Below are 27061 nucleotides of genomic sequence, written 5' to 3'. Positions count from 1 at the left end.
TATAGATATCCAGCATGATTTTTTTTCCCATTGAGATCTGATGTGTTTTCAAAGTGTTCCTTTAATTTTTTTGAGCAGTTTATATTAAAGTGCCATGTTTTACATTGACGGGCTTTACATTTATTTCCTTTTTTATTGTGCAGAAAACAATGTTCTGGACAGTTCATCACTGATAAAGAAGGAACATCCTGGTGAAAATGACAATAATACACCTAGACTAGGTAGAGGAAGAAGGTCAACTGCTCTGAAAGACCCCTGGACCAATCCGTCTAGCCTTCGGCGTATATCAACGCACCCTCGAGTGGCCAAAGGCAGACTTCTTGCAAGTGAAAACTTCTATGCCGATGAAGACACTGCAGGATATGAGAGCTCAGAGGAGATCCCTAGGAAAAAAAGGAGACGACGCAGGAATAGGAAGTACCAGAACGGAGAGTACATTACAGATCAAGAAGTACAGGAAGAAGCAGAAGAAAGCATTGTTTGTACCCGATTGTCGGCCAGAACAGGTAGGATGGAAAAGTCTAGCATTTCCTTGTTTACTCACTAATAAAATGAGTACTAATTTCGTATTTGTGAAACGTTTTGTAAACAAACAGTATATACTTTTAATGTAGTGTTGATGATAGATGCAGAAAGTTCATTAGTAGTATTTAAGTGATACTTATTAAACCCTGAAAGGGATTCAGTTCAGTCACGGGGCACACACACACATCCACACTCATTCACACATGGTCAGTGTAGAGCTACAAGTTAACCTAGTTCAGACATCTTAGGGTTGTAAATATGAGGAAGAACATTCAAACGGTGTGCTAAGCCTTCTGAAGCAATTAGGCAGCAGTGGAAATCACTGTGCTATCTATGTTTTATAGTATTTGAAATTAAATCTACACACAGGTTTCAGCTGACACAGACAGCTTTATTGCATCCAGAGATAATTAGGGTTTCTTGTTTGCAATATTGGAAAAATATGCTAACATTTTTGTTTTGTGCTTGTGTATGCCAGCATCATTTTAATGTTTAGATTTTAATCTGAGCTAAAAATTTCACTGCTACAAACCTTTTTGTAATACTGCTTATAAATAAAGTATTGACTCTTCCTTATTTGCATTGGTATACGTATACCTTTTCAGACTTTCAGACTCCCACTGGATCTTGTCGTCGAAATCTGCCACAGCTCTGCAAGTGTCCCAGTCCCAGTCCAGTGCATGTATCAGGGAACAGGTGTCAGACTCGACTAGGATCACTGCGCATTCGATCGGAATCTTCCAGTCCTCAGTGTGGAGATTTGGAACACGCAAGAAATCTTCTCAAAGATCAAACAGACAAACCTGCGGGCAAGCGGAAATGCAAGACTAAGCATCTAAGTGATGGTGTTGAAGAGAAGAAGGTAAGAATACACTGAAAAAAACAGAAATGTGCTTGCTAAAGGAGATTCTGTAGCATCTATCTAAGAACAGGTGTAGACATTTAAGGTCATTTTTAAATTATAAAACTCAGGTGAATGGCTGATTTAAAACACTAATGATGTGATATTGCCCCTCACCCCCCCTTCCCCCCAGTGACTATAAATCCTGTTCTTGCCATGGGCAGAGGAAGTCTGTTTTATTATATACTGAATTGAAAGACCTTCTTCAAATGAAATACTTAATTAGTGTGAACACCTTTTGAATACAAGTTCCAAGCAAACTGTGTATGAACACAGTAGCAACTGAGCAGCTAAAAGAGCAGGGAAGTGCAAGGGGAGTGGCAGAGAGAGAGAGAGTTTTCTGGAAAGATTTATTTATTTATATATTTTTACTTTCACTTTCGAAGTGGCCTGCATCATTTAAAGGGACATTCATGTGTGCATTTATTTTTAGATCAGTACAATACAAAAATAAATTGAGCAAATTCTTGACAAACTGCTTTTCACGTATTCGCATAAAATACTTCACAATTGCTATAAGACTGATCCTGGAGAATTTTTTTTTTATAAGTACTCCTTTTTTAGTAACTACTGACAAGTAGTTGGTTCTCTAGGTGAACATGAAATCCACAAAAAGAACATCACTACTCATGTTGTTAGGTGCAAGTTTATGAAACGTCAACACTGATTTCTAACTTCTTCAGTGTTGCACCAAATTTTTGCTGTTTTTAAACCAAACATTAAAGTCAAAAAGCATTTTGGAAGACATATTTTTTTAAGCAGTTCAATGAAAAAAAAGTGTGGCTTTCCTGTAATTTTCAAGACAATAATTCAAAAGCACAGAATTTCACATTCTTTTTGCTACCGTTTTACATACTTAATGTTGCTATTAACATCAATGTTTGGAAAATAAACAGGAGTATGACTTACATTTTATGATAATTACCTGTTCTTTTAATTTGAAGTTTAATAACCTTCAACCACTTACATATGTAGAGTCTTTATGTAAAAGAAGGATATTTTCTAGTTCTCTTTTAAGTAATTGACATGAACTACCTTGTTAATAAAAATTATGAATGGGCACTTTTTTGTGTCACCATAATCTGTAGAAAAGATTTTCTAAAATATTTAAAAATATTTTATTATCTTTCAACCAGTGCACAAAGGGATGACCAATGGCCATAAGACAAAGTAACAACATAATCTAAAAATAAAACCCTTTCTGCCTTGTTGGGCCTAAGTTTGTTTTAACCTGTGACTATAAAGTAACTCAGCCACTTTCCCACTATCAAAAACACACAGACGAAAGTATTGAAAAATCCCCTACATACTTTACAAATTCTCACCTTCTTTCTCTCCACTGTGTCTGTACTAACTAATCAAAAGTATGCCCTATCTCATCCAGAGACCTGTACTCAATGGGTCTCCTATTGGCCACCCCTTAAATCCTCATCATATGGTTCTTTCAATGGATTTTTTTCCAGTCAGTTCTGTAGTTAGGAGTGTCCTCTGAGTATCTTTCTAGTGTTCTGGATGGTGGTCCCAGATAGCACCTGCATATGTCAGCTCCTATATGCAGTTAAATGACCATAAACTCTTGGTAGCTCCGGTACTGCCTACCCACTACAGTATACAACATGGTCTTGGCTGTTCCTTATGGAAATTCCGTACTGCTTACCACCTTAAGTTTTAGGAGCACTCTCATTTTCTTAAGTCAGTAAATTCTGATAATCTCTGACTTCTTTAAGTGGCAGTGAAGAAAGTATTTTGGCTTACACTTAAAGCATATAAGGCCTGTTCACTCCTGGTATCCATGTACTCTTACTGACACTTGCTCTGAATTTGTAATTATCAGTGTGGGCTTTTTTTTTTAAATACTGAGTCTACTAGGATCATCTCTTGGTATTGTGTCTGGCAACCCCTTACCAAGAAAAAAGCAGCGTTTTGAAAAACAGTGCCTTGTTTTAATTTATTAAAATAAATATTTTACATTGTTTAATTGATAGCTATACATAACCTGACTACAACATATAAACAACAGACTGTCTGTGTTTGGGGGCTACTTTTAGCCACTAGTTTTAAAAAAATTTTCAACTCTGCTAGCATAATAGCTTCGTTGGTGGCAGAATTTGATGGCTGTAATATTTGTTTGACTGACTTTGGTTCTCTGTAGTCAATGGGACTTAACTCTGCACCTTTACGAGATTAGCAAATGCAAATAACTTCATCTAACCAAGGCTTCAATTGGCTAGGAAAAATTAATTCCTGGATGGTTTCTTCACTGAGTGCATTTACTCTTCAACCTGATTGGAACTGTGTAGTTTTGTTTTAATTTCATTTCATTTAAAAAGGCTGTTTTGCAATTGTAAGAGTAGATATTTTTTTGTTTTGCTTTCTTAGTGAAGCAGAAGTCTGTGATTAGTCAAGAAAGTTTATTCCCTTCACATTATACGATTGATGGTTAGAAGCAGCATACAGTAGAAGCAGCATTAACCAATTAGATTATTAATGGACAAAATGAAAATGTGTAGTGTGAAAAGGGTTGGTTATCATATTTCACAGTGCACAATTTATAGGAGGTCTGAAACACATTCTGCCTTTATAGATAAATAAATCCTACTTGGAACAGTTTAGTATAATGTGTTAGATTGAACTCCTTTTGGTGTCTCAAATGCAATGCATTATTTTTTTTTATTTGAAGTGCTAGCTGCAACACAGAGTTATACTGACCTCTAGAGGCAACATTTGAAATAAAAACATTACATCCTAGTGATCAAATGCTTACGTAAGTTTGGAAAATGGCTTTAAGTGCTTATTTGCTGCATTCACGGAATAATTTTAAAACAGGGTGGATTATGTGACAATTTTGTTTTATGGTGGAAAAAATGTTTCCTTTGCTTGCATAAGAATTTGTAATGCAGGTTCTGAAAATGAAATGTGCCAGAATAAAATTGACGGAAAATGTTTTGAGCTGTACCTGAGCTGATTGACTGAGCTGAACTCTAATATATTGCTATTCCTCTAGTGGCTTTAACAGTCATCAGAGATTTAGCATAAGGGAGAATGATATAGGTTGCAGGTAGATATACTATAAATTTTCCTGCTTGAAGGTTTTGCCAAACTATCTTTGTTTTTGTACATCCTATATATAGAGCTGCCATCCTCCTTGAAAGGCAAATTGCCCCGAACTGTATTCTTAGGCACATATTATTAATCTTTTGTTACATGATCACTACAGCAAGCACCATTTTCCACATGGAAGGCTGTTTATAGCCTTCCTCAAGTGTAAGTTGGCTGCCGTGTTGTTTAAAAAATAAGAGTCAAAATCATAAAGTGGCAGCCAGTTCACTACAAATTGTTTGACCTGATCAGTATAAAGCAAATTCAGAGCTATGTGTTCTTACTTGTTTGGCACTCCATCTTTTTGCTTTAATTACAATTGATGTGTACCACAGTGTGAGGATCACGGCCCCTGAGAAGGCATGAATTTAGTAATTAAACTTGCAAAAGGTTAATTCAGTTTAAAAAAGAGTGGTAACCAGAGTAAAGGATCCTGCAGCCAGGAGTGCAAGTAAATTACATTTCTATAATTTCTGTTTTTGTCTAACTAGAACTGTCAAATTAGGCAAAATACAACGTTTGAATATTCAAATTGAAAAAAGAGTAAATATTCAAATATATATTCAAACTTAGGTTAACAATTCAGGATGTTACATGTATGTTTGTAAGTGCTTTTTTATGCATTATTATAATAGTAAAGACTGCAGTGGCGGCCACAGCAAGTACAAATGCCAACAGCAAAAAAAAATAATAAAATCCTAGAAGTATTCAGACAACTGTTATTTAAATATAAGAGCCATAAAATTCCAGCATCTGCATGACCGTCTTTTTTTCAGTCTTCATTATAGTACTGACAGCTGGGTCAGGAAATTCTTATCGGGATAGTGAACCACAAAAATGAAGTAAAATCCTAATGAGCCACACTTGCTGGCAACACACTTCGCTACATTATTATTATTTTTACTTTTTTTGCATGTGCATCTGCAAATAATAAAGTGCTTAGGACACTGTTGCTTTGGTCCCACATGCAACAATCAGCTGGAGTCATGCGGTGCAAATGTATTGTGACGTGTCTTGCTGCCAAATAGGCAGATAGCCACAAAGTGAGAATAGCAAACAAAGTAAAACAGAAGGCAAAACGAGGGTAGACTTGTTTTATTATTTTGGAGGTGTACAAAGGGCAGTGAAAAGGTACCATTTGTATCATGCCATACAGAAAAAAATTTTGGTCAACTCCTGTGGGCTCACCCAGAAAAACAAGATCGTCACAGTATCAAATCAGAGTCCACACCAATCTGTCTACTTGTTTTTCTCCTTTACAGATGCAGCAATATTTTAATAAAGGTGGCCTGAATATTTTTAATTTTAAACCTCATTGTTTTAGTCATTATGCGTGAAACCAGCCACCATGTATTACAGAGACTAATTGTGGGACATAATGTGTTGGATGATGAAGCTTTTTAAAAAAGGAAAAGCAGAATTCTGAGCTATTTTCCATTTCTTTAATGAGAAGATTTTAGCATTAAATGGTCAGGGATCTCCTATTTAAAAGTGAATGGGACAGAATCATAAATAATACTTTTAGGCCACATGAGAAGCATTTAGAAGAACTACTCTGAATACACTTGTAGATCAAAGTGCAGAGTATTGGGATAGAAAGAAGACCCACTTTGTTGTGAAGGAGTTTGGCTATAAGTTTTTGTAATAAGCTAAGCATTTTAAATTATGAAAAAACTGATCATTGAAGTCAAGAGCAAAAACAGATCAGTAAAATATTGCAGCTTTGCATAGCAGATCTGGAGTAACATAATGTCAAAATGAGTGCAGGTGAAACAAACAACTATTCTTTGACAATTCTGTGCCACCTTTTGCCTTCAAATAAGATCTTTTTTTAGTAAATTTAAATCTTATTCAAATAATTACACTAGATCTGACAGACTTAGGGCTAACAGAGTCCCAGCTATTAGCTGTATACTGCCATTGGCTGGTTTGGAGGGACTTTTGGCCTTTTTGTCACTCTAGGTATAGTGCCAGGCATCCTTATTGGGTTACATGCCTCTAGTGTCCTGGCATAACATTAAATCTAGGCCACCATTCACCCTTTTTTGTTGTATTTGAGGGACACCATGTATCTCCACAATCCTTTAGTGATGCATGCCTTTCCACAATGGCATGCCGAGTTGCTCCTTCCCAGCCACTGTGGGACATTTTCTTTGTAGAGGATTCTTATTGAACTTTGCTTGGTCCTTTTTTAATTTTTAAGTACTGAACCTTAATTTTTGTTTTACTACAGTTTCTTTCATTTTTTAAACCCGTTACAAGATAAGGGAGGACCAAAGCAAGTCTGGATAAGGTTGCAGATCTTTTCAGGAACACTCACATACTGTATACACACACACTCTCACACACACACGTGCATTTACATTAGACCACTTTAGATTCGACATTTAACGTAACCTGCCTGTCTTCAGGATGTTGGAGAAAATCAACACAAACAGAAAGGTCATTCAGACTCCATACAGATGGAAATCAAACCCTGTTGTGTGGAGATGTTAAGCCTCTGTGCTAGCTGCTTTACTGTACTTAAAGAACTCCTGCTTTTCATATTGGTAATTATCATTGGAATATTTTTTTTTCCTTTACTACTTTTAAAGCCTTAATTCAGGGGGCACATTTGGAGTATTTTTGCTTCTTGGAATTTGATAAGTTCATTCTGTAATACAGATTTCTTATATTGTGCAGCTACACACCACTCATTTGACTATAATTCTAGTACTTCTTAGCTCTTACAATACATATTTTTCTAGGTCCATACAAAGCTTACCTTACACGTTATAGGTGGGCTAATTCAATTCTGATAATGTAGTAGTCAGATTTGGCATGAGATGAGGGAGGTGTATAAAGGTCAAAGACAAGGTATCATGCATATGACACATTGCTGTTGAGCTGTTATACATTTCATTCAGAACTGATTGGCCTGCACATAGGAGTTTAGAACATGCAGTTGACCGGTTTCTGTCAGGTTGATCCATATTGCAAAAAACTATACAGCATCCCCTAAAATGTCCCACACAGAATGCTGTTACATGATGTGGCAAAATAACAAATAGTTTTGTATTGGCACATTTACTGCTTATACAATAAAGCACTCAAAAGACTTTTTTAATCATGACAGTTGACAGTAGGGCCCATGAGCACCACATCCAGACCTGTCAGCTGAGCAGCAGTCATGAGTACAAAAACACAGCATACTGTTCAGTCAATTTTGGATGTGGGCATCATGCTTCTAATTCAAAAAGGGTGCAGTATTTTTACTTTATTTTTAAATGTGTGTTTTGACTTCAAAAAATAAGTCCCATTTTTTAATAGGCCAGATTTCTCAGAAATTGTGTCATAGCAAGATGTTGAAAAATAATTAGTGATATTCTAAATAAGTAGAGCCATAAAAGCTATATCAATACTGTTGAACAAATAATTTTCAATGCATGCACAAACAAAATCTCTTGGCAGGTAAATATGTGTCATAAACCTTTAGCTGAAAGCTGTATTTAAGAACTTAGGCTTCCTACACAAGCGGATTATTAGAAAAGCTTTTGTCCTTCCTCACCTCAGTTAACGCGCTGGCAGAAAAATAGACAAAGGGTAGCTGCAGACTCCAGAGAAGTCTTGAAGACCTTGTGTAGTTTGGGACCACAATACTAAAATGCTTTCTCTCCCAAGAGCATTCTTTTTCTATTTGCATGTAGTAATCTATTTTGGTTTCCTTTTGGTTTGTTTTTTAATTTTTTGTCCTTAAAGGTTAAGCTGAAGAGAGGACGCTCACTCAAGCGAACTGGGGCCTCATTTCCTAGCCAGGATAGCTCATCTGCCAAGAAGCACCAGGGCAGCATTTCTCTCTCATCCCCAAAAGGCACTTTGTCTCCACATGTTGGGAGAAGGGGGGGTGCATTAGGGAGGAATGCGCTAGACACCCCCCCAGGACGACCAATTCCACCTGAAGCACGAAGGCTGATTGTGAACAAAAATGCAGGCGAGACCCTTCTTCAAAGAGCAGCAAGACTGGGCTATCAGGTAGGACTTGTGTCCATTTGCATTCATTCTCTTAAGGCCATTTACACACTTAATAAAAATGTTTACTGGGGCTATGGGTTTATGTTCTCTTCCAAATCCTGTGATGCAAAACTTTTACATTTTGTTAGCAACTTTTCTGCAGTGAAACTGCTAAAGAGTGACAGTGAATTTAGTACACATAAAAAGAGCTAGACCAACTTTTCCTACAATCCGTGTACACCGTACCTTCAAATAAAGTATCAGTCGATTATAAACACTTTAGAAATAAAATATTTTGTTTGCAGTTTTTGGTATTACTGAACTTTCAACTTCAAGAGTAAACGAGTATACACTGATAAAATGAAAAAGACACAAGGCAGGTTTAAAAACAACAGTGGGTTATCTGATCGAAATATCAACACAGAAATATCTATTGTACATTACTATGCACAAGAAAAATATGTTCTCCCAAAGTATAAAATGACAGTTTGCTTGTTTTATAAGGGTTTGAGTGCAGTAGTTTCCACCAAGTGGAAAAGAGACAGAAAGAGAACAGCAAAATGTACATTTGCAATGGTTAACCACTTGTTTTAGGGTTCTGTTAATGATTTATTTTAATAGACAGAGATTTCATTAAGCCTGCAGTCATCTGATGAATAAAAGCTTTATTCGATCTAAAGTGCACACTGAGTCATTTGGATCGGTTTGATGCACTTTATGTCTGAGTTACAGTAATTCTTTTCTTTCATTTCTCAAAAAGAAGTTAGTTTCCCCCTTTAATTATGTGTTTTACTTAATTAGATGGTATAGCATCTTGCCTCTGTACATTCAGATTTACAAGAAAGTTTGTTAAGACTTTTCCTAATTGCAGTCTAAATCTACTTTCATATTTTCAGTTTTCATTGATATTTTGTTATTTAGGTTTTCTTTTTTTCCCCTCTGTAAAAGGGCAGTTTAATACATTTGTATACATTTAGAAAATAAATGAAAACAACAAGCTTGATGATCATTTCCATGTTTCCCTTCATTTGTGTAATCAGTTTTTTATTAAATTGAGAATAGAATAAAAACAGAAATTATAAAAAGAACCAATCAATAAAGTAAAGCAACCTAATCCATCTTAACCCAGCCTATCACATATTAAGCCAAAGGGAAAGTATTATGTGATAACAGAGACCCCAGAGAAAAGGAGAGTAGAAAGACAACAGTCATATCACACCAGTTACTCATCAAGCTATTAAAACACACAAGAGACTGATTTTAAATGTAAATTTTTCCTGTCCAGGTAACTTTTTTCTTTTTTGAACTTAAGAAATGTAGACAAGAGGAGAACAATATTGACCTGCCAATTCCTAGTTTGATACATTTTTCTAGTATTACCAGAATAGGTCTTGGAGTTATTGACTAGTATCTCCACTTGTATGTGTTGAAAAATCTACTTGTTCCTTAAATGTTCTAGAGAATCTACCCTGTTACATGTTACAACGTTGAATGCCACATGTTTAAAACCTACAAAATGATTTTACACAACCCTAGGCATTTCAGACTGCACTAATTTTATGATTTTAATTGTAGCAGGAGAAACAACACCCCCAGTAATGTACACACTGTAAATAAAGTAAGAAGATGCGGTGGCTGTGTAAAGTGCACATTTCATGTGTTACAAAGTGGCATTTCAAATTTGAGACCAACCTGGGATTTTATGCATTTGTCTATGATATTAAATGTGAGTTCACAACAAAGTATACTCATGCATACAGGCAATGTAAAATGTAAAAGGTGTAAAAGTGAGAAAATGTAAAAGGTGCTCAGGCACATTCACAGTCCCTTGCAAAAGAATACAGATTTGTTCACTTAAGAAAATCATTGCAGTTACTGTTTTTGTTGAGTGCCTGATTGAAGTCTTGCACATGCTTGTATGTACTTTAAAAATATCTTAGATAAATTAGATGAGAATTACTACACATACACATTTACAATAAACTTAGCCACTTGTATAATATTTGTCTCAAACATGGCTTGTAAGTTTAGTAATCTTCTTGAATTTTTGATTTTATCAAAATTCACTTGGGATTTCTTCTCACAGGTAGATGAGCAGCTAGACATAACTAATACATTTTTCAATCTATTTATTTGAAAATAATTGCATTTATCTTATTTTGTGGTGTAAAATTTTCATTACTTAGATTAAAAAAAAAAATTGATCAGCAACACCTGTTTTTATTATATCAGGTTGTTGACCAAACCCAGCCTTGCTTATCTTTTTAAATCAGGACACATTGCTGCAGGGAAATGCCTAGAGTTGTCAGCTGGCTTTCTATGATCACTTAAACTACACAACTAAAATGCTTGACAACCACAGTTGAGAAGCCTTGGTAACAAGGAGGCTAGTTGGTCGTTGCTGAGTACACCTGTTGTGTTGCAGGAGGTGGTAGATTATTGCTTGGAGAAGGAACTGTGTGATGTCAATCACCGAGACAATGCAGGCTACACAGCACTACATGAAGCTTGCGCGCGGGGGTGGATCAACATTGTGAAGCTGCTTGTGGAACATGGAGCTGATGTCAACTGCAGTGCTCAGGATGGGACAAGGTAAAATCAGACAGGACCTTCAAGTCACCTCTAAATGATTATCTTGGATTACCCTTAAAACTTCAACCCTGCAGCTTTGCACTACTAAAGTCTGAGTGAGTGACACACACATCTGATAGGGATGAGTCATTGATTCATGAAATACAGCCCCTAAATGCCATATAATAACCTACAGCTACTACTAGTATACCTTAATGTCTTTAGTTTCTATGATTATATAAACATTTTATCCCCTCCTCAACCCATTCCAATAACTTAAAGACAAAACATATTTCCAGGAGTGGATTTTACTTCATAATACACTGGAAAGAATTAAAGTAAGACAACAAGTCATGGATCCCTTATATTAAATGTTCAGAATTCTTGGAGAAGTGTTGATTAGTTTGTTTGTGAGTAAAATGCATTTTTGAGCCAACATGCCAAATTTATTGATTAGTTTACCCACTTTAAGTGTTTAGACTTTAGGAGTCTACAGTTATTAGCCAAAACAAACATTTGTGTTGAATGCTCTTACAGTCTGCAAACTCACATTCTTGATAGTAAATAAATTAACATCATTGTTTACAGAAGTGGAGGAGTGGTGGCACAGTGGTTAGTGCTGCTGCCCATGGGCCACAGGAACCTGGGTTTTAACCCCAGCCATGTAAATAATGTGGAGTTGGCCTGTACCTCTGTCAACTTTCTTAGGAAGTGGTGTACCTCCCACATCTTTTAAGACATGCAAGCAGTTAAATGGCAAATCTGAATTGCCTGATGTCTGTGTCTGTGAGGATCTGTGTCTTGATTTGGAGAGAAATTCAGTCTAGGGATGGTTCTGTTATTGTACGTAGTGTCTCCATATACAATAAAAGTAGTAAATTAACTTTAGCTCTAAAAATGTGCAATAAAATGAAGAAATGAAAAGGTAAAAGGTACATTTTAATAATTTTATTTTACTAGGCCAATTCATGATGCTGTTGCCAATGATAATTTGAACGTTGTCCGAATTTTGCTGTCTCATGGTGCTGACCCTACACTTTCTACGTACTCTGGACAATCTGCAATGAAACTGGCAAACAGTCCATCTATGAAAAGCTTCCTAACTGGTAAGCAGATTGATTTTTGTACACTGTAGTGTTAATTGCTTTGTGAAAATGTTTTGAAGGACACTACACAGAATATGGTAGGACAGTAATTAGCACTAATGCCCCAGAGCTCCAGAATCATGGATTTGAATCCTAGCTGAATCACTATAATCAGTAGCCTTGTGAAGTTTTTGCATTCTGTCCATGTGTTTTCTACGTATACTTCAGTTTTGCTCCCATATCCCAAAAATAATGCAAGTCATGTTGATAGACAGCTCTAGCCTGGTGTAAGTGATAATGGATGTTTGCAAGAATAAAATGGAGTCGGGTTAAGCTCTGACCTTCAGATCTCTGAAATTGATTAAGACAGATTCAGTAATGGTACTGTGCAAAATAAAAATAGTCCCTGAAGAGGTCCAGTAGTACAACACATTATTCCTGTTGTTTCCTAATGTTTTCAAGAGGAATTACGTTTTACCTGTAGACCTATAGAAATTTACTGTATTGCATTTTAATTAGATAGGGACAACACTACTGTCTTCACTAAGCTATGCTGTCAATAAGTTTTCTTAATTTTATAATTTCAGAGTACTTTGGTGATTTAGAAGACCGCAGTGAGGAAGATCCTAAACTTCGATGGGATGTTTATGGTAGTTCTGTATTTGGTGAGTGATTTACAGATACCATATTAATTGATCAATTAGTCTTTTTTATATAGTGCCATTAACATGCACAGTTACAAGACACTTTATAAAGCAAATGCCAATACAGTAACAAATATACAAATGGATCAAAACAATAAAAGACACAAAGGAGCACTAATAGATTGCATAAGGAAATATTAAAATTATAACACAAAGTATTAAAAGGAGTTTAACAAATTAAACATAGTTGCAATCTATCGATACAAAGAAGAGCTTGTGGCAAAAGTAACAATATAGGTTTTTGATGTAATATGGGTAGAGCATTTTAAAGCTTATTGTTCATATTAATATTGTATTCTACTCTTTAACTAATTTTTACTGTATCTGGAGATATTTTTCTTCATAAATTGAGAACAGTGGTTAGCTTCCTGTGAATTCAAGACAAATATGAAACTGGCTATTTGTTCATAGTTTTTTTTGCTGAGCAGGTAACATTTAATTCATACTTTTTTGTACTTGTAGTGGGCATGCCTCTATAATGTTACCCTTTAACTTAATCCAACTGATATTTAAGAACGTGGTATTTATTTTTCTTTGCCTATAGCTATTTTAATTAACATTTTTGAAGGAAATTTAATGTCTGTTGAGACTGTGCTACGTATTGCCAAAATATTTAAGCCATTTCAAAGTTTTCACATGTTTCTGGATTATTGATGTTTGCTTATTTTTATTGTAATATCACATCTTGGAGAATAAAGATTTTAATGATGAAATTAGATTTTTAGGAGGTGTCTTAAAACATACACAAAAACAAAAATATTTTGAATGTAAATAGTAGTATTCCTTTTTCATATAAAAAAAGCTTCCTAACAAAGATTTAATTTCCTTGTGCACCATTGAAGATACAGTCATGTTTTCCAGATATTCAGCTAGTTATAAATTATTGGTTACACAAGGAAAGAAAGCTATAAAATAATAAAAGGTTTAGATTTGGAAAAGGGTACCAAAATATATCACAGTTACTATACCTCCATCCTATTGAAACATATTGACTTAATAATCAGGAAACAGAAACTGAATCCCCATGAAAGACCTATAGAGTGCAGTAGCTGATATTGAACCAAAGGTGCATCAGTCAACTACAGTGTATCTGGAGCTTCAGCATAACAGTGTCTTTATAGGAGGGTGGTAGGAAAGAAAAGAAGAATTAAAAGGTGTTGCTAAGGAGAATAGTGAATGGTCCTGACCTCAGCCCCACTGTGAATCTATGGCACGGTCTAAAAATTGAAGTCTACAAATGCTACCTCAGAAACTTGAGTGAGATGGAGCAAACCTGATGCGAGAAATGGGCAAACCTCATATCTAACCACTGTGCACAATTTATAAGATACTGACGCAAAAGGGCTTACAGCTGTTATTTTAGCAAATGTTAACTCAAACAAAATTTCTTCTACAAGGAGATATTTTCAGTTTAAGATTTCCATTTTTTTTTCATATTTTCTACTTGATTATGTGGGTTTATATTAAAAAGCTGATTAAAAAAAATGCATTAGTATCAGTCATAATCCAGCAACAATTTATGAATGTAAAACACAATGTACCTGACAATGGACATATACACATTTATTTGTGTAAAGCTAGTTTGATTAATAGGAATTTTTTTTTTTTATTCATAGAGACCGACAAAGAGATGTGTTGGGATTTTCTGTTAACTCCACCTTCTGAGGAAGATGAAACTAAAAGACATGAGGAAGATGAGGATTCTGATTCATTTTTGTTTGAGTTTTCAGAAGATCCACTCTTGCCAAGCTATAATATTCAAACATCCTTTTCAAAGGGGTAAGTGCAAAGATACTAAAAAGCTATAATATAGTAAAAATAAAGAAGCGAGAATGATGCAATATTGTTGATTAGCATCTGAAGAGTTAGAGTGAAAAAGTGACGGCAGTTACTACTTGTGACTTTAAGTAAGTCTACAATAAAAATGGATTTGGGTCTCAGACAGTGGACTTCAAGTTCGACAGGTGAGTAGAGCAAAATGGATGAAAACAAGTAATTTGAGGTAAAAGGTGTCAGGAAAATCATGGTAACTACAGATGCTCTTGTATTTTTCAGAGTGAATGGGTAAATTATGCTGATATGAGGTACATAAAATAAATGTTTTGTTTTTTATTGTTTCATGTGTATCTTGTTTTATTGAATTTATAACCCTCCTTTCTTTCACAATTATTTGTGAGTATGTGTGTATGTATGTATATCTAATCTATATATAGTGTTTTAATGCTAATAATGCTGTAGCAAGAGGCCCATTTTAACACACAGCATAATTTTTTGGCTCACCACTGGGGTTGCCAGTTTATGCAAGTGAACGCTATCTGTAGAACAGCACAACTGGAACCAGTGAAGAAGGGGAAGTGTCCAGCATAACAAAGAGACACAAGGTGCTTTGACTGATTGATTAAATTTTGTTGACATTACAAAACTGATAAAATTAGCTGACCTGTGTTTTTTTTTTTTTGTAATTTGTCAATAATAATAATGCTGTAATGCGGTAAATTAAGCATGGAGATAAATGGGGCTCATGGTGAGTGAAGAAGAGGAGTTATCCTGCACAGAAAAAAGATAGTGAGTGATGTACTGTGTGAAAAATGAGCTGTGAAATGGATAAAGAAAAGTTAAGTGAATCTCAAGTAAGATGTGCTGTAATGTGGCTGTGAGTAATAGGTATTTCTTCGCTAGATAAAAAAATTAAAATGCTAGCAAAAATCACCTAACAGATCCCCCACAAAGTCAAGAGACAGGGGCTGCACACATACAAAGTTCACAATATTATTTGTTTTACGTGTTCTCTTCTGCACAGTCTTAACTTCTCTTCAGATTTCAACCTTACTCCTTCATAAAAATGTCTTCCCTTGGTTGTCTACATTTAAGACTGTCATTGTTTTCTTTCCTGTACTCCTGAAAAGGTCAATATAATACAATTACAGTGACAAAATCAAAAACAGTACTGACATTTACTCCTTTTGGCCTAACGTTTTCTAAAACTCCCCACCTTAAACTCATTCTGATACACATTCCCATCTGCAGACTTTGGTGGGGGACTCCCACTCCTGGCCCCCAAAATGGTTTACATATACATTAACATCCACTGACTTTAATCCAAAATTTAAAAAAAAAATCCCCCAGACCTAGCAATCATTTGATAAGCCTCCAAAAATATTACCAGCAGTTATTTTCTTCCACTTTGAGCAGTATAGAAACAACCCCAAAATTAAAAGTGTTCCATTCATTGCATGGGCTGCTTTAATGTGCACCCTTCAAATGTCATTGCTGTTTGTAATAAAGCTAAAATAAGACATGATTTGGTGTTAGCATTTAGTTGTGTGGTGATGGGTGTGGCAAAAAAAAAAAAAAAAATAGAAGCTTGAACATACAACTAAGGAAAAAAAATACTAAAAAATGCTTGAGTGAACAACTAAAAAAATGAAACTTTTAAACCTCTAATAATAATATATACACAAAATTCACATTATTCCTAATGATCATTTGTTTTATTTTATTTAAAAACAAAATTATTGTAAAATTGTCTTTTGCGATGACTATTGTCAAAAGCCAGAGTCAGTCAGTAGGAAAAGCAACACTTGATCTATGACAGAAATGTTTTACTTATTTGTAATGGTATATAGCATGTTCCAGACTAAATAGCTCCAGTGAACTAATAATATTAACCCCTGGTAATAAAAAAATACAAATATTGTATACAGAAAAGAACTTGCCATATATACTCTTGGATAAGTTCTCCCACGGATAAGTTGGGACTTGATGTTACAGTATAATTTCTGGTATTTTATAATGTTGGTCGTATAAGTCGAATGCGGAAAACTCACGCTATTGGTCCAAGAGACTGTGATATGCCCACCTGAGAGTGTAACCACAGAGCACACTGCCTTTTTTTTCCTATGTATTGTGGCTACGTGACCACACGGTAATACCCAAACTATTCCGAAGCAACGTTTGCACTGATTTGTGTTTTTTGAATCTCACACCCTCATAAACCTTTATCGTAAGAGCATCCCTTATCTACGATGGAGCGTTTGATCAGAAGAAAATATGAAGCTGGTTTTTGAAGTAGCGAAAGAAATTGGTAACTGCGCTGCTACAACAAAATTTGATGCGTCTGAGAAACTGATGTGAGATTGGAGGAGGCAAGAAGATGAATCAAAAAATGTAAATGTTACATTTTTGAACTGGTGTATAAGTCAGGGTCTGATTTTATGATAGATTTTTCTGGTTTCAAGACCCGACTTATACGTGAGTATATATGGTAGACACATAGTATGTCTGATACATCCTATTAACTTATGTAACTATAAACAAGGTCAATTACATACATATACAATGTGTGTGTATTTATATAAAAAATAATGTTTATGCATATATGGTATTTATGTATACCTGTGATGATGCAGATTAATACTTGATGGATTAAATTGAGTTTATACCCACTAATCTTATTGATTGCACATTTAATTTGAATTTGCTTTGGGAAACATAACTATCTTCCTTTGAGACATGTTGTTCATTTAATTGTCACATGATGGCAGTATTTAAGTCCTTGTTAGACCTAGAGTAAAAGTGAAGCGCACATAAACATTGGTAGGTTTATGATTATTTTGTGCCAAAGGGTGTTTCTGCAAATTGTGTAATGTTATGTTGAAATACAAAAGCAGCATATTTACATAATATCATACCATATCTGCAGCAATAGCAAGCAAAAAACTGATAACTGGAGGTCAAAGGAAATCACATTGACACAATATACGATGATAGAACAAGAGACATGTTACCATTTAACATGGCTGATGTCAAGAGACTTTTGGCAGCTAATTAGTTATCATGAGCCAGTGTACCCCATTCCATCTACAGTCACTATCCTCTGTTGTATAGAAAAATGTTTAATCAGGAAGACTCAAAAGTACAAAGCCTGCTAGCCAATGCCAATTATGCTGTGTTCACATGCTATGGGAATATTCAGTTACCACTTGCAGCATCTCACCTTTGCATTTCAGTGTGTTTGTGTGAATTTGTGGTTGGTGTTTTGTGAGAAGTGAAGGGTAGCTGTTGATATGCTATTTGATTGTCACAGCAAGAAATTAAGGATTATGTATATTTTTTATTACTCTTTTTGTTGTGAAAAAACTTCACAGCTCCACTAATTGGGATTGCAGTGTTTTCTCTAAATTGTCACACTAGGTGCTTCCACTCCAACGTTCTAGTGAAAATTCCCACTGGGGAGCTCATATTCTGTGTCTGTTTCATTGCAAGTAAAAATAGCATAGGCCCCTAATCACAACTGACTTTCAAAAAGTATGACAATAATGCAACACTACACAGGTTAAGACTGACAAATGACATCAGTGTAATAAATAAAATATTTCTAGCCAGGTAGACAACTGGCAGCCTTACTGAGAAGCTAACTGCATTTGTGTAGATATGTGAACTTATGCGCAAAGTGAGTGTGCGTCATGATGACACACAAAACACTGTGGCCACAAATTCACCTACCCCTGTAAGCCAAGCCTCGACAGGATGTTTCTCTTGAATGCTGCAATTCATTATAAGTCCATCACTAGAAAATCTTATAACTGTTAACAGGTTGTGCATGCAAGTGATTGCTAAATATGTCGGTATGCTCCTGTTATTAAACAAAATGTATAAACACTTTTATGTTATGTAATGAGAATGATTTTGTCACATTTTCATTTTAAGTTAAAACATAGACAAAACCTTTCCTGGGTAATTTATCCTTGCATTATTTTCATTGTTCTTAGGCTGGATGTCTCTTGTGTTGTGATTAATGTTTATTAAACAAAGAAAGGAGTCTAAGGATTTTGAAGTGAGCATATTGCATGTCATATATGTGTGCTTGGGTTGGCCTTTAGTTGGTTGTTTTCAGTTTTAGGCAAAGCTGAAAGTTGGCATGTTTACATTTTTTTCATTTTTTATTTTTTAATTTATATGGAGTTAAAATTCATGTTTCTATGCATAGAGTAATAAAAAATAAAATTTTTAATGGTGATACAGTACCTTTGTTCATTTTGTAGCAAATATTAACAATGCTGCAGTCTGCTTTTTTAAGAAATGCACAGGCAAGAAGCAAACTTATGGCTAGTGCTTATGATAAACATTGAAAACATTAATTTGTTCTGACATAGTGTCAGTAGTGGGATTTAAACTGAAACCCGGAGGTTGTGGGTTCAGATCCTCTTATTGACACTGTGTGACCATGAACAAGTCGCTTCACCTGTCTGTGCTCCAACTAAATTTGTTGAAGTGCTCCAATAAAAGAAATGGAACCAGTTGTTTCTCAAATGTTTTAAGTTGCCTTGGATAAAGGCGTTAGCCAAATAAATAATAATAAAATAGTTTATGTCTAAAGGAAGGTATAGATCCCATTAACTAATTTTAGCTGTAGTATTCAAAATCTAGCCACAATTACCAGAAGCCCAGTCTTCTGTTTACAGTCTGTACACAGTCAGGCAAGTTTTGGGAAGTTTGGAACTTAATTCATGAAGAGTCACAGAGATTCCTGTTTACTTGCTGTCAGTTCATCACATGTTCATTTGTTCTCTGACGTCAGTTCAGCTTAATCATATTATAGCAGAATTAGCACAGTGATACAAATAGTTTTGGATAAAATTTTGTGTTGCTTGGATTAGGCTTGGCCGTTTCAGCTAAAATAGATCTGTTTTTGTTCTTGTTTTTTTTTTTTTTTTGTTTTAAATTTTATTTACTATTCTTCCACAACAAAACCTCTAGTGTGTATGAACTAAAACTACAATTTAAAATATCTATAACAAATCTTGTATTTTAAAGTCTGTCCCAAGCCACTCTATATGAGATATCCTGTTATATCCAGCCGAAGACCATGCCAGGTCTGACCATTTCTGTTTAAATCAACCTAGACAGTAAAGGTCTACTGCTTTCCCAAATCACCAGTAATAGCAACTGACAAATTTTACACTGAGCTAACTTCACCACTGTAGACTGTAGACAGAGTGACTTGGATTCCAGATTTTACCCCCTCACTTTACTCGTTTCGCTCACTTTAGTGATTTTATTACAGTGAAGCCAAAGACTCATTTTACTGTTTGCTGCTAAAAATAAAGGAGATGTATGGTAATGTACAATGCGTTAATTTTACTAAACCAGCATAAACCTTGAACTGCATGTGTTACATTCAGTTTATACAATGTGGCGTGGAATTATTCTCACTCCTGTACATTTTTCAATTCCCGTTGCCTAAAAAGTTTGGAATGCATACAAGCAGGAAAATGAATGTAGAGTTCTGACTATGTACTAGGAAAGTGCACATTACTCAACAGTTTTAAGACTATTGGACAAACAGAATAATAAAAAAGAGGCATCTGCTGAAGAGGACCGTATAACTTTTATAAAGAAACACTTTGTGGAACCCTCATGAGTGTGGGACAGGTTTGTAACATAAATGTTTGGTCTCAGTGCAAAGTGTAATGTGTAACATAGACACCAAGTTATTCAGCTAACATCATCCTTCCATTAAAGTAAGGTAGTAGTGATAATGTTGACTTTAGTGAATGTTTTGGGGGAGGCTTTTAATGACCATGAAAATGATTGATTATGTCAGGTACATCATTACCCCAGGGGAAAACCTGTTCCAGTATACTATCAATACCAGGGATTATGTAAAATTTCAATGCACTAATCAAAAAAATGATAAATTACCATTTCATAGGCAAAATGTCAGGCTGACTATCCGCTGTTTTGCTAGAAAGAATGGGATAAAACTTAACCTACCTCTTGTGAAATAGGTACTTAACAAAAATGTCTGTTTCTGACTTGGGGTGTGTGAAGAGTGTCCAGTCAAAACTCTGGGTTTTTTAAATTACTTTCTGAGCCTTTCACTTATTGGTTTTTCATAGTAAACATGTGAAGTATGTTGTGCAGATTAGTGTTGATTTTTTTCACCTCTTTTTGGTTCTTTCTCTAGTTTTGTCTAAGATAAGTGTTTTTTTAAAAATATTTTTTCACTTTTTACTTACACCATCAGCATTAACCTTAGACAGAGCAAAAATTATTATAAAAAGTTACTTTTAATTATTACAAATTATTAAATTATTAAAATTAAATATGTTTTAATAGGGCGCTCCGGTTTCCTCCCACAGTCCAAAGACATGCAGTTTAGGTGGATTGGTGATTCTAAATTGGCCCTAGTGTGTGCTTGTTTTAATAGACCAGAAAGACTTTCTTTTTCAGTACTAACTTTACTCTTTGACTTTCTTTATTAGGGGTGATGTACTTTGCTTTTGTACTCAGCCAGCATTAAATCATAAGCTAAAATTTGCTAATGATGTACAATGAGGTTGCATTTATTTATTATTAGTTATTTCCCTATTTTCCACACTTACACTTATGACAAGGCCTGAATATTTTACAAAGATCAGTAACTTCCAAAGTGCTAAATCGTACATCCAGTTAGACTGAACTGTACAGGCTTCATTCTTACTGTTAAATAGACTCCCATTACTGCAATGCCATATATCATACTGTGTAATAAAAACAAAATAAAGATTAAATGTAAGAAGCTATAGTATATTTTTGTATTATGTTTGTACTGAAAATTGAATATATGAATAGTAATAATTAAGACTGGCATACATGGATAATCATTGCTTGTACCTTTCCTAAGTAAAAGATGAGGTAGTAGTTTGCTCTGAGAGAAAAGAAAAAACAATGTAGCATCCCAGTGTAATCTAATTTAAAACTACAGTTACTCCCTGCAGGGGCAAAGCTACAGAGTGCCTGGATGGAGCCCAACTGAAGTCTGGCCCACCCAATTATTTTGTATCTTTTTTTTATGCTTAATAGACATTACTGTTATTGTTAATGGAATCCTGAAGTGTGTATTTAAAAAAAAAAAAAGCCTTTAGAATGATCCAGTTGGTTTTATTGCCATAAGTCCACCCCATTGCTAAACATGTTTAGTGGCTGATAGTTTTAAGTTAACTTTGAGGCTCAAATAGTAAGTAGTGAAACAAATGTAAAGCAAATTCTGCTAATAACATATCAACAAAACTCCCAATTCAGACTAGAAAGCATTAATATCTCTTATGAGTTCTCATGCTGTTTCACTTACTTTGCAACTGCACGTTTTTCATATTGAAAGGTGCCAAATTGCTGGCTTTGCTGACATTTTTCTTTAATCCATAGCCCTGGGTCAAGTGATCTAACATCAGTTTAGCAGAAGCATATACTAAAAAGTGACTAAATAAATAATAATCCATGCCCACTTCTGGCTCAGACAATGACAGACATCATTAACAGTCCCAGCTTACATAATTACAGAGGTTTCTCTAGTAACCAATTAGTATTTAAAAATAACATATTAAGGATGAGCTGAGAAAATTTACCATAATGACAGTAGAATAATAGCTGCTTAAAATGGGGGTTTGCAGTCATCATATAATAAATTACACATCAGTCATTTCAAACAGTAATAGCCATTTGCAACATTAGTAATGTTTTGCCTGTATTTTATGTCAATTTTAAGGTACCTTACCTACACCTATCACTGTCTCTGTAGTGTCTGCCTGTTCTCCCAAAGTGTGTATGGGGGTTTTTTTGCCTCCGAGTACTCCCATTTCTTCTCTCAATGACTACTGTAAATTGTCTCCATTTGTGTGGGTGTGTGTGAATGTGCCCAGCTAGGATATATAAAGCCCAGCCCAGCCCAGGGTTCTTCCCTGCCTTATACCAAATGCTGAAAGCATAAACTGCAGTCCCCTCAGCTCTGAACTGGATTAATGGTGTTTGATAATGGATGGACTGTACAAAGTTGGTTTCTGCTTAATTCTGCACTTGCTGTCAATAATGCTTGGATGGACTTCAGCCTGCACAACGTTGACATTAGGGAATGAAACTGCTGTAATTCCCGGGAAAACGGGAACGGCCAAGCTCGCATATATAGCGTGTAAAAGTGTAAAAATTGATCAAGAAATAACAGAGTTATAGTTGAAAATAATTAAGGTGGCGCCATTGCTGCAGCTTGCACTTCATCAGACAACAGCTTTGAACAGCAACTTGAAATTGCAATGTGTCAGTCTGTTGCATCCGTATTATCTGTGCCAAGATACTTGCCATCACAGAATGATGACAAGAAACTGGATGCATCAGTAAAAGCTGAAATGGCGGTGTTTCAGAGCAACGGCAAGCGCGGGTGTTGTTTAGAACAAGTGTATCAGTATATGATGACTGTGCCGCCTACTTCAGTGGAGGCAGAGCGTACTTTCTCAGTGGCTGGCGTACTTCTGCACGAAGGTGCGCTCTCGCCTGGACGACTGCACGCTGGACACGTTGTGCATTCTACGCTCTTATTACCACAACTAAAGATACATGTACTTATATGACAGCATGAACTGCTTGTAGATAAGGGTAGTCTTTTATTTGTGTCAACATATTGCAGTAGTTTTATTAAAAATAAGTGTCGGTTGTTCTAAAACCGTTTACATGTGAGATGCCCGTGCACTGTGTCATCCCCAGGAGCCCGGGATTCCCGGGAATGAAATGCAGGATTCCCAAATTCCTGGGAATGGATAAACCCGTCCGGGAATGGATTCCCTAGTTGACATGGTTTAAATGAGTTTGGTAATTTGATAGATGAAACCTCCCAAGTAAATTTCCAGAGCACAAGTTACATATTGACTTGTTCACAAAATAAACTTTTGACACTAAGACAGTTCTTCAAAAGTCTTAGTTCTTTTATATTTTACTCAGACAATATTAATTAATTATTCATTATCATCCCAACACCAAATTTTTGTCATTGTGAAGATCAGGGGCGCATCTGCTGCCCCAACCCGACACAAACAGGCAACGATACCAGTTCAGTCCAAGACAAAGCCTTTTATTCAGGGAAAGGAACAAGACCTGGAACAGTCTCCAAGTACTGATACCAACAGTCTCACGCAAAGTAAACACTGTCCCTTTCCTCCAGAGCCTTGCGGCCTCCTCCTTTCTCCAAAGAGCATTGTCTTCCAACTCTGGCTACCCTCTGTGAGGCAGCTGGCTCATTTTTAAGCTGCACCCTGGAGCACTCTAGTGGTTCATTAGGGAGGTCTGGAATTGCTCCCAGATGTGGCTGAAGCCCAAAGTATTGCTCTGCAGCTCCCACAGCTCCACTGGCGGCATCCACGGAACCCAACAGGGTTGTGGTGGCAAACAGTAATTCCCATACAACCCTGTAGGAATCAGAGGCACCGTTGCAACCCAGGGGGCTGCCAAGTAACAGTTCGGGGGAGATAGCAGCCTTTGGAAGTCCTCTTCCCAGTCCTTCTGGCCGCCATCCATCACAAATATTATCATCCATTGTTCCACAGGGAGGGTGTGTGCGCCTGAATTTGCCTTGTGATGGACAGGCACCCTCATCCATGGTTGGTTCCAGTCTTTCAACCAGTGCTGGCTGCTGGAATAATCTCCAGGTTCTTGCAGCCCTAAACTGGATAATGGGGTTAGGAAATGGATGGATAGATGGAAGAGCAAAACCAATGTACGTCAGTTAAAAAAAATGTTCACAAGGCACTACAGTATACAAATTGGGAAAAAATGTCGTTAAATTCATTCAAATTGAGTTTGCTGTGAAATTTGAGTAACAAAAGTGGTTAATTCTGTGTACAGTTTTACAATAGAATTGACTTGTGCAAATGCTTACCAAACATGATGTGTAAGTTTTCAGTAGATAAAAATGCTGTATAGCGTATTCATTTTCTTTTTTCAGATGACAGTGTGCATAACAATTTCTCATTTGTTTTTCCACATTTTATTTCCAGCTCATGTAACTGGATGCTGCTGTCTGATGTTTTGAAAAGACTAAAGGTCTCTGCACGGATATTTCAGGCTCGCTACCCTCATTTGGAGGTGACCAGCATTGCAGAGGCAGAATTTTACAAGCAGACATCTTTAAGCCAACTTGTCCAGCCTCCTAAGGACTTGCATTCGGGAGGCGGTGATGAAAATCGTATTGTTGAGTTAGTTTGTTGTGTACCTGAGTTGTTAGCACTCTTGGGCTCTACGTTTCATCGGGTAAAGGATGACCTGGATTCAAGTTGGGACTCTACCCGATAGTGTTTCTATGTTGTGTTCACTTCAGGTTTTCCTCTGCTATGATGACTAAACGTAAACGTAAGCATTCAGTAAATTCAGGGATGTCTTTGGTTATTTTTTCCAAAGGGAGTGATGGTTAATGGGTGCACATCAGAATGTCCTTTATTTTAAATTTGGCACTTTCACTTTAATATTTAATTTTTCTTCCCAAAGACAATAATTTTGGTAAAAACCATTGAAAAAGGGAAGATATATCTTTATGATTTATTTGGCTTTTCTCTGAAAAGCTTTTCAAGTTTGATATTCGTCAGGTTTTTGTTAGAAAAATAAAATCATCTTCAAAGTCCATGAGCTTGTATTTCAGTTAATAATTGATAGCAGATACAATTTTAAAAATCATCTTGCTCTTGGTTTACTGTACATTAATATGTTGGTAACCAGAACAGAACCAATATATAGCAGGTATTATGAATGAAAGTGAACTGATTGAAACATATACCTGCAAGCCTCATATTAGAAAAATTAAATCATAAACATTATATATAAATATGTATATGAAACAGTATTCCAGTCCTTAACCAAAAGGACTGTTTTTTAACTACTATTTTTAGGGTTCTATTGGTTATATTAACTGGGAACAGTGGCTTATCGGAAGTTTAGATTTTTATTTTATCTAAAATTAAGTAGATTTCACACTGCACTTTTAGATGGTATGTATTTAAAGCTGAGCAAGTTAGTAATTAAAGGAAGGCTTTTGTTGGCTATGTACAGAAATATTTAAAATTCACATTTAAGAAAAAAAGTTAAACATCTAAAATAAGCCACACTTCAAACATCTAAAATAAGCCTAGTGTGGCTGTAAAAGACACCAGAAGAGATATATTTATAGCAAATGAGTCGAGGTATTTGTAATTTATTTTTGAAGTCAACAAGTTTCCTTAATTGTTAACGCTCATAAAAAGTTTAAAATTGTCTGGTACAACCGTACCCATTGTGCATTTTCTTCTGCAAACTGCTTTCTTCATCAAGTCTGCAGTAGGGTGGTACTTTTAAAAAATCTCTGCTTATTGACAGTAAAACAGATTGGGTTTTAGAGCTTCTGCTTCCTGCCCACTGCCTCTCTTTGGGAAACAGTGAATCCAGAAAGAATGTAGAAATACAAAAAACCTGAAGTGAGTAAAAATGACTGTAAAATGATTAACTGTAAAAAGTCTTTAGAGAAACAGACATTGCACAAAATGTGGTTTACTCTGCTCCCAAAAGTAAACACAAGCATACAAATCTGCCTTCCTACCTGTGAAAAGGGGAAAACAAAGAAAAAATTGGCTTTGTCAGTTATATTGTTGATTCTACCATGAACACTGGGATTTATTTTATAAACTTACTAAGTACCACATTTTGATTCCTTGCTTTATTTAATAGAATTCCACTAGTGCTGTTGTGTTGCTCTTTTCATGTGTGAATGTGTGTGTGTGCAGTGGTTTTAGAATATTGCTTTGTATGATCGGGTGTTTGTAAATGATACACAGATTTTCATCAGTTGGAATATATATATTTTTTCCTTGAGTATTTTTAAAAAAGCAAAAGTGCAGTTTTATTGTACTGGTGCTAAACAATGTTGTGTGATTGACAATCACTGAAGTTCTTTTTTGAGGTTTAAAAAAATAATATATACCAATTTACTTTACCATCATAGGGTTTCCATACACCCTGGGTTTGTCTAGGGCAAAACTACATGAGTGTAAAGTGTCTTTAACAAATAACAGCAATTAGGTTGCTAATACTGTTTGGATAGAAAGGGTATTATGAGTAATATTTTAAACTTTTATTTAAAAACGAACAAATTCAAAATGAATAAAGCATGATTATTGATGCACTTAAGATTTGTTTTTTTTTTCTCCTTAAATCAGACTGAATTGTGTGATGCATGAAAAAAACTAACGTTTATACCCTTCTGACAGTCTTTTTTTAATAATAGTGAATTCTTTGCAAAACTAACAGATAATTTAAGATATTCAAAATGTTCATGAATACAAAGAGATAGTTATACACAGGAAAGTCACCAGGTTATAAAAGAATGAAAATGCTAAGAATTTAAAATAAATGGT

General features: G+C 35.4%; 1 protein-coding gene across 4 annotated transcripts in view; it reads left to right on the top strand.

The window, feature by feature from the left end:
* bcorl1 (BCL6 corepressor-like 1) overlaps window positions 1–26347 on the top strand; it is a 149767-nt gene extending 123420 nt beyond the window's left edge. For all 4 annotated transcript variants that reach the window (XM_028815896.2, XM_051935067.1, XM_051935065.1 and 1 more), the window contains 8 exons: window positions 144–506; window positions 1131–1387; window positions 8264–8536; window positions 10941–11107; window positions 12047–12192; window positions 12759–12836; window positions 14492–14654; window positions 24680–26347. In XM_028815896.2, the coding sequence (XP_028671729.1) occupies window positions 144–506; window positions 1131–1387; window positions 8264–8536; window positions 10941–11107; window positions 12047–12192; window positions 12759–12836; window positions 14492–14654; window positions 24680–24974 (1742 nt within the window). In that variant the 3' untranslated portion in view covers window positions 24975–26347. The remainder of the gene's footprint in view (window positions 1–143; window positions 507–1130; window positions 1388–8263; window positions 8537–10940; window positions 11108–12046; window positions 12193–12758; window positions 12837–14491; window positions 14655–24679) is intronic.
* The last annotated feature ends 714 nt before the right edge of the window (window positions 26348–27061 follow it).

The sequence above is a fragment of the Erpetoichthys calabaricus genome, chromosome 12 (assembly GCF_900747795.2).
Source record: "Erpetoichthys calabaricus chromosome 12, fErpCal1.3, whole genome shotgun sequence".
In the NCBI taxonomy this organism is placed as follows: Eukaryota; Metazoa; Chordata; class Cladistia; order Polypteriformes; family Polypteridae; genus Erpetoichthys; species Erpetoichthys calabaricus.
Note: the sequence above shows the minus strand (reverse complement) of the source record. Positions and strands in the feature narration are given on the sequence as shown.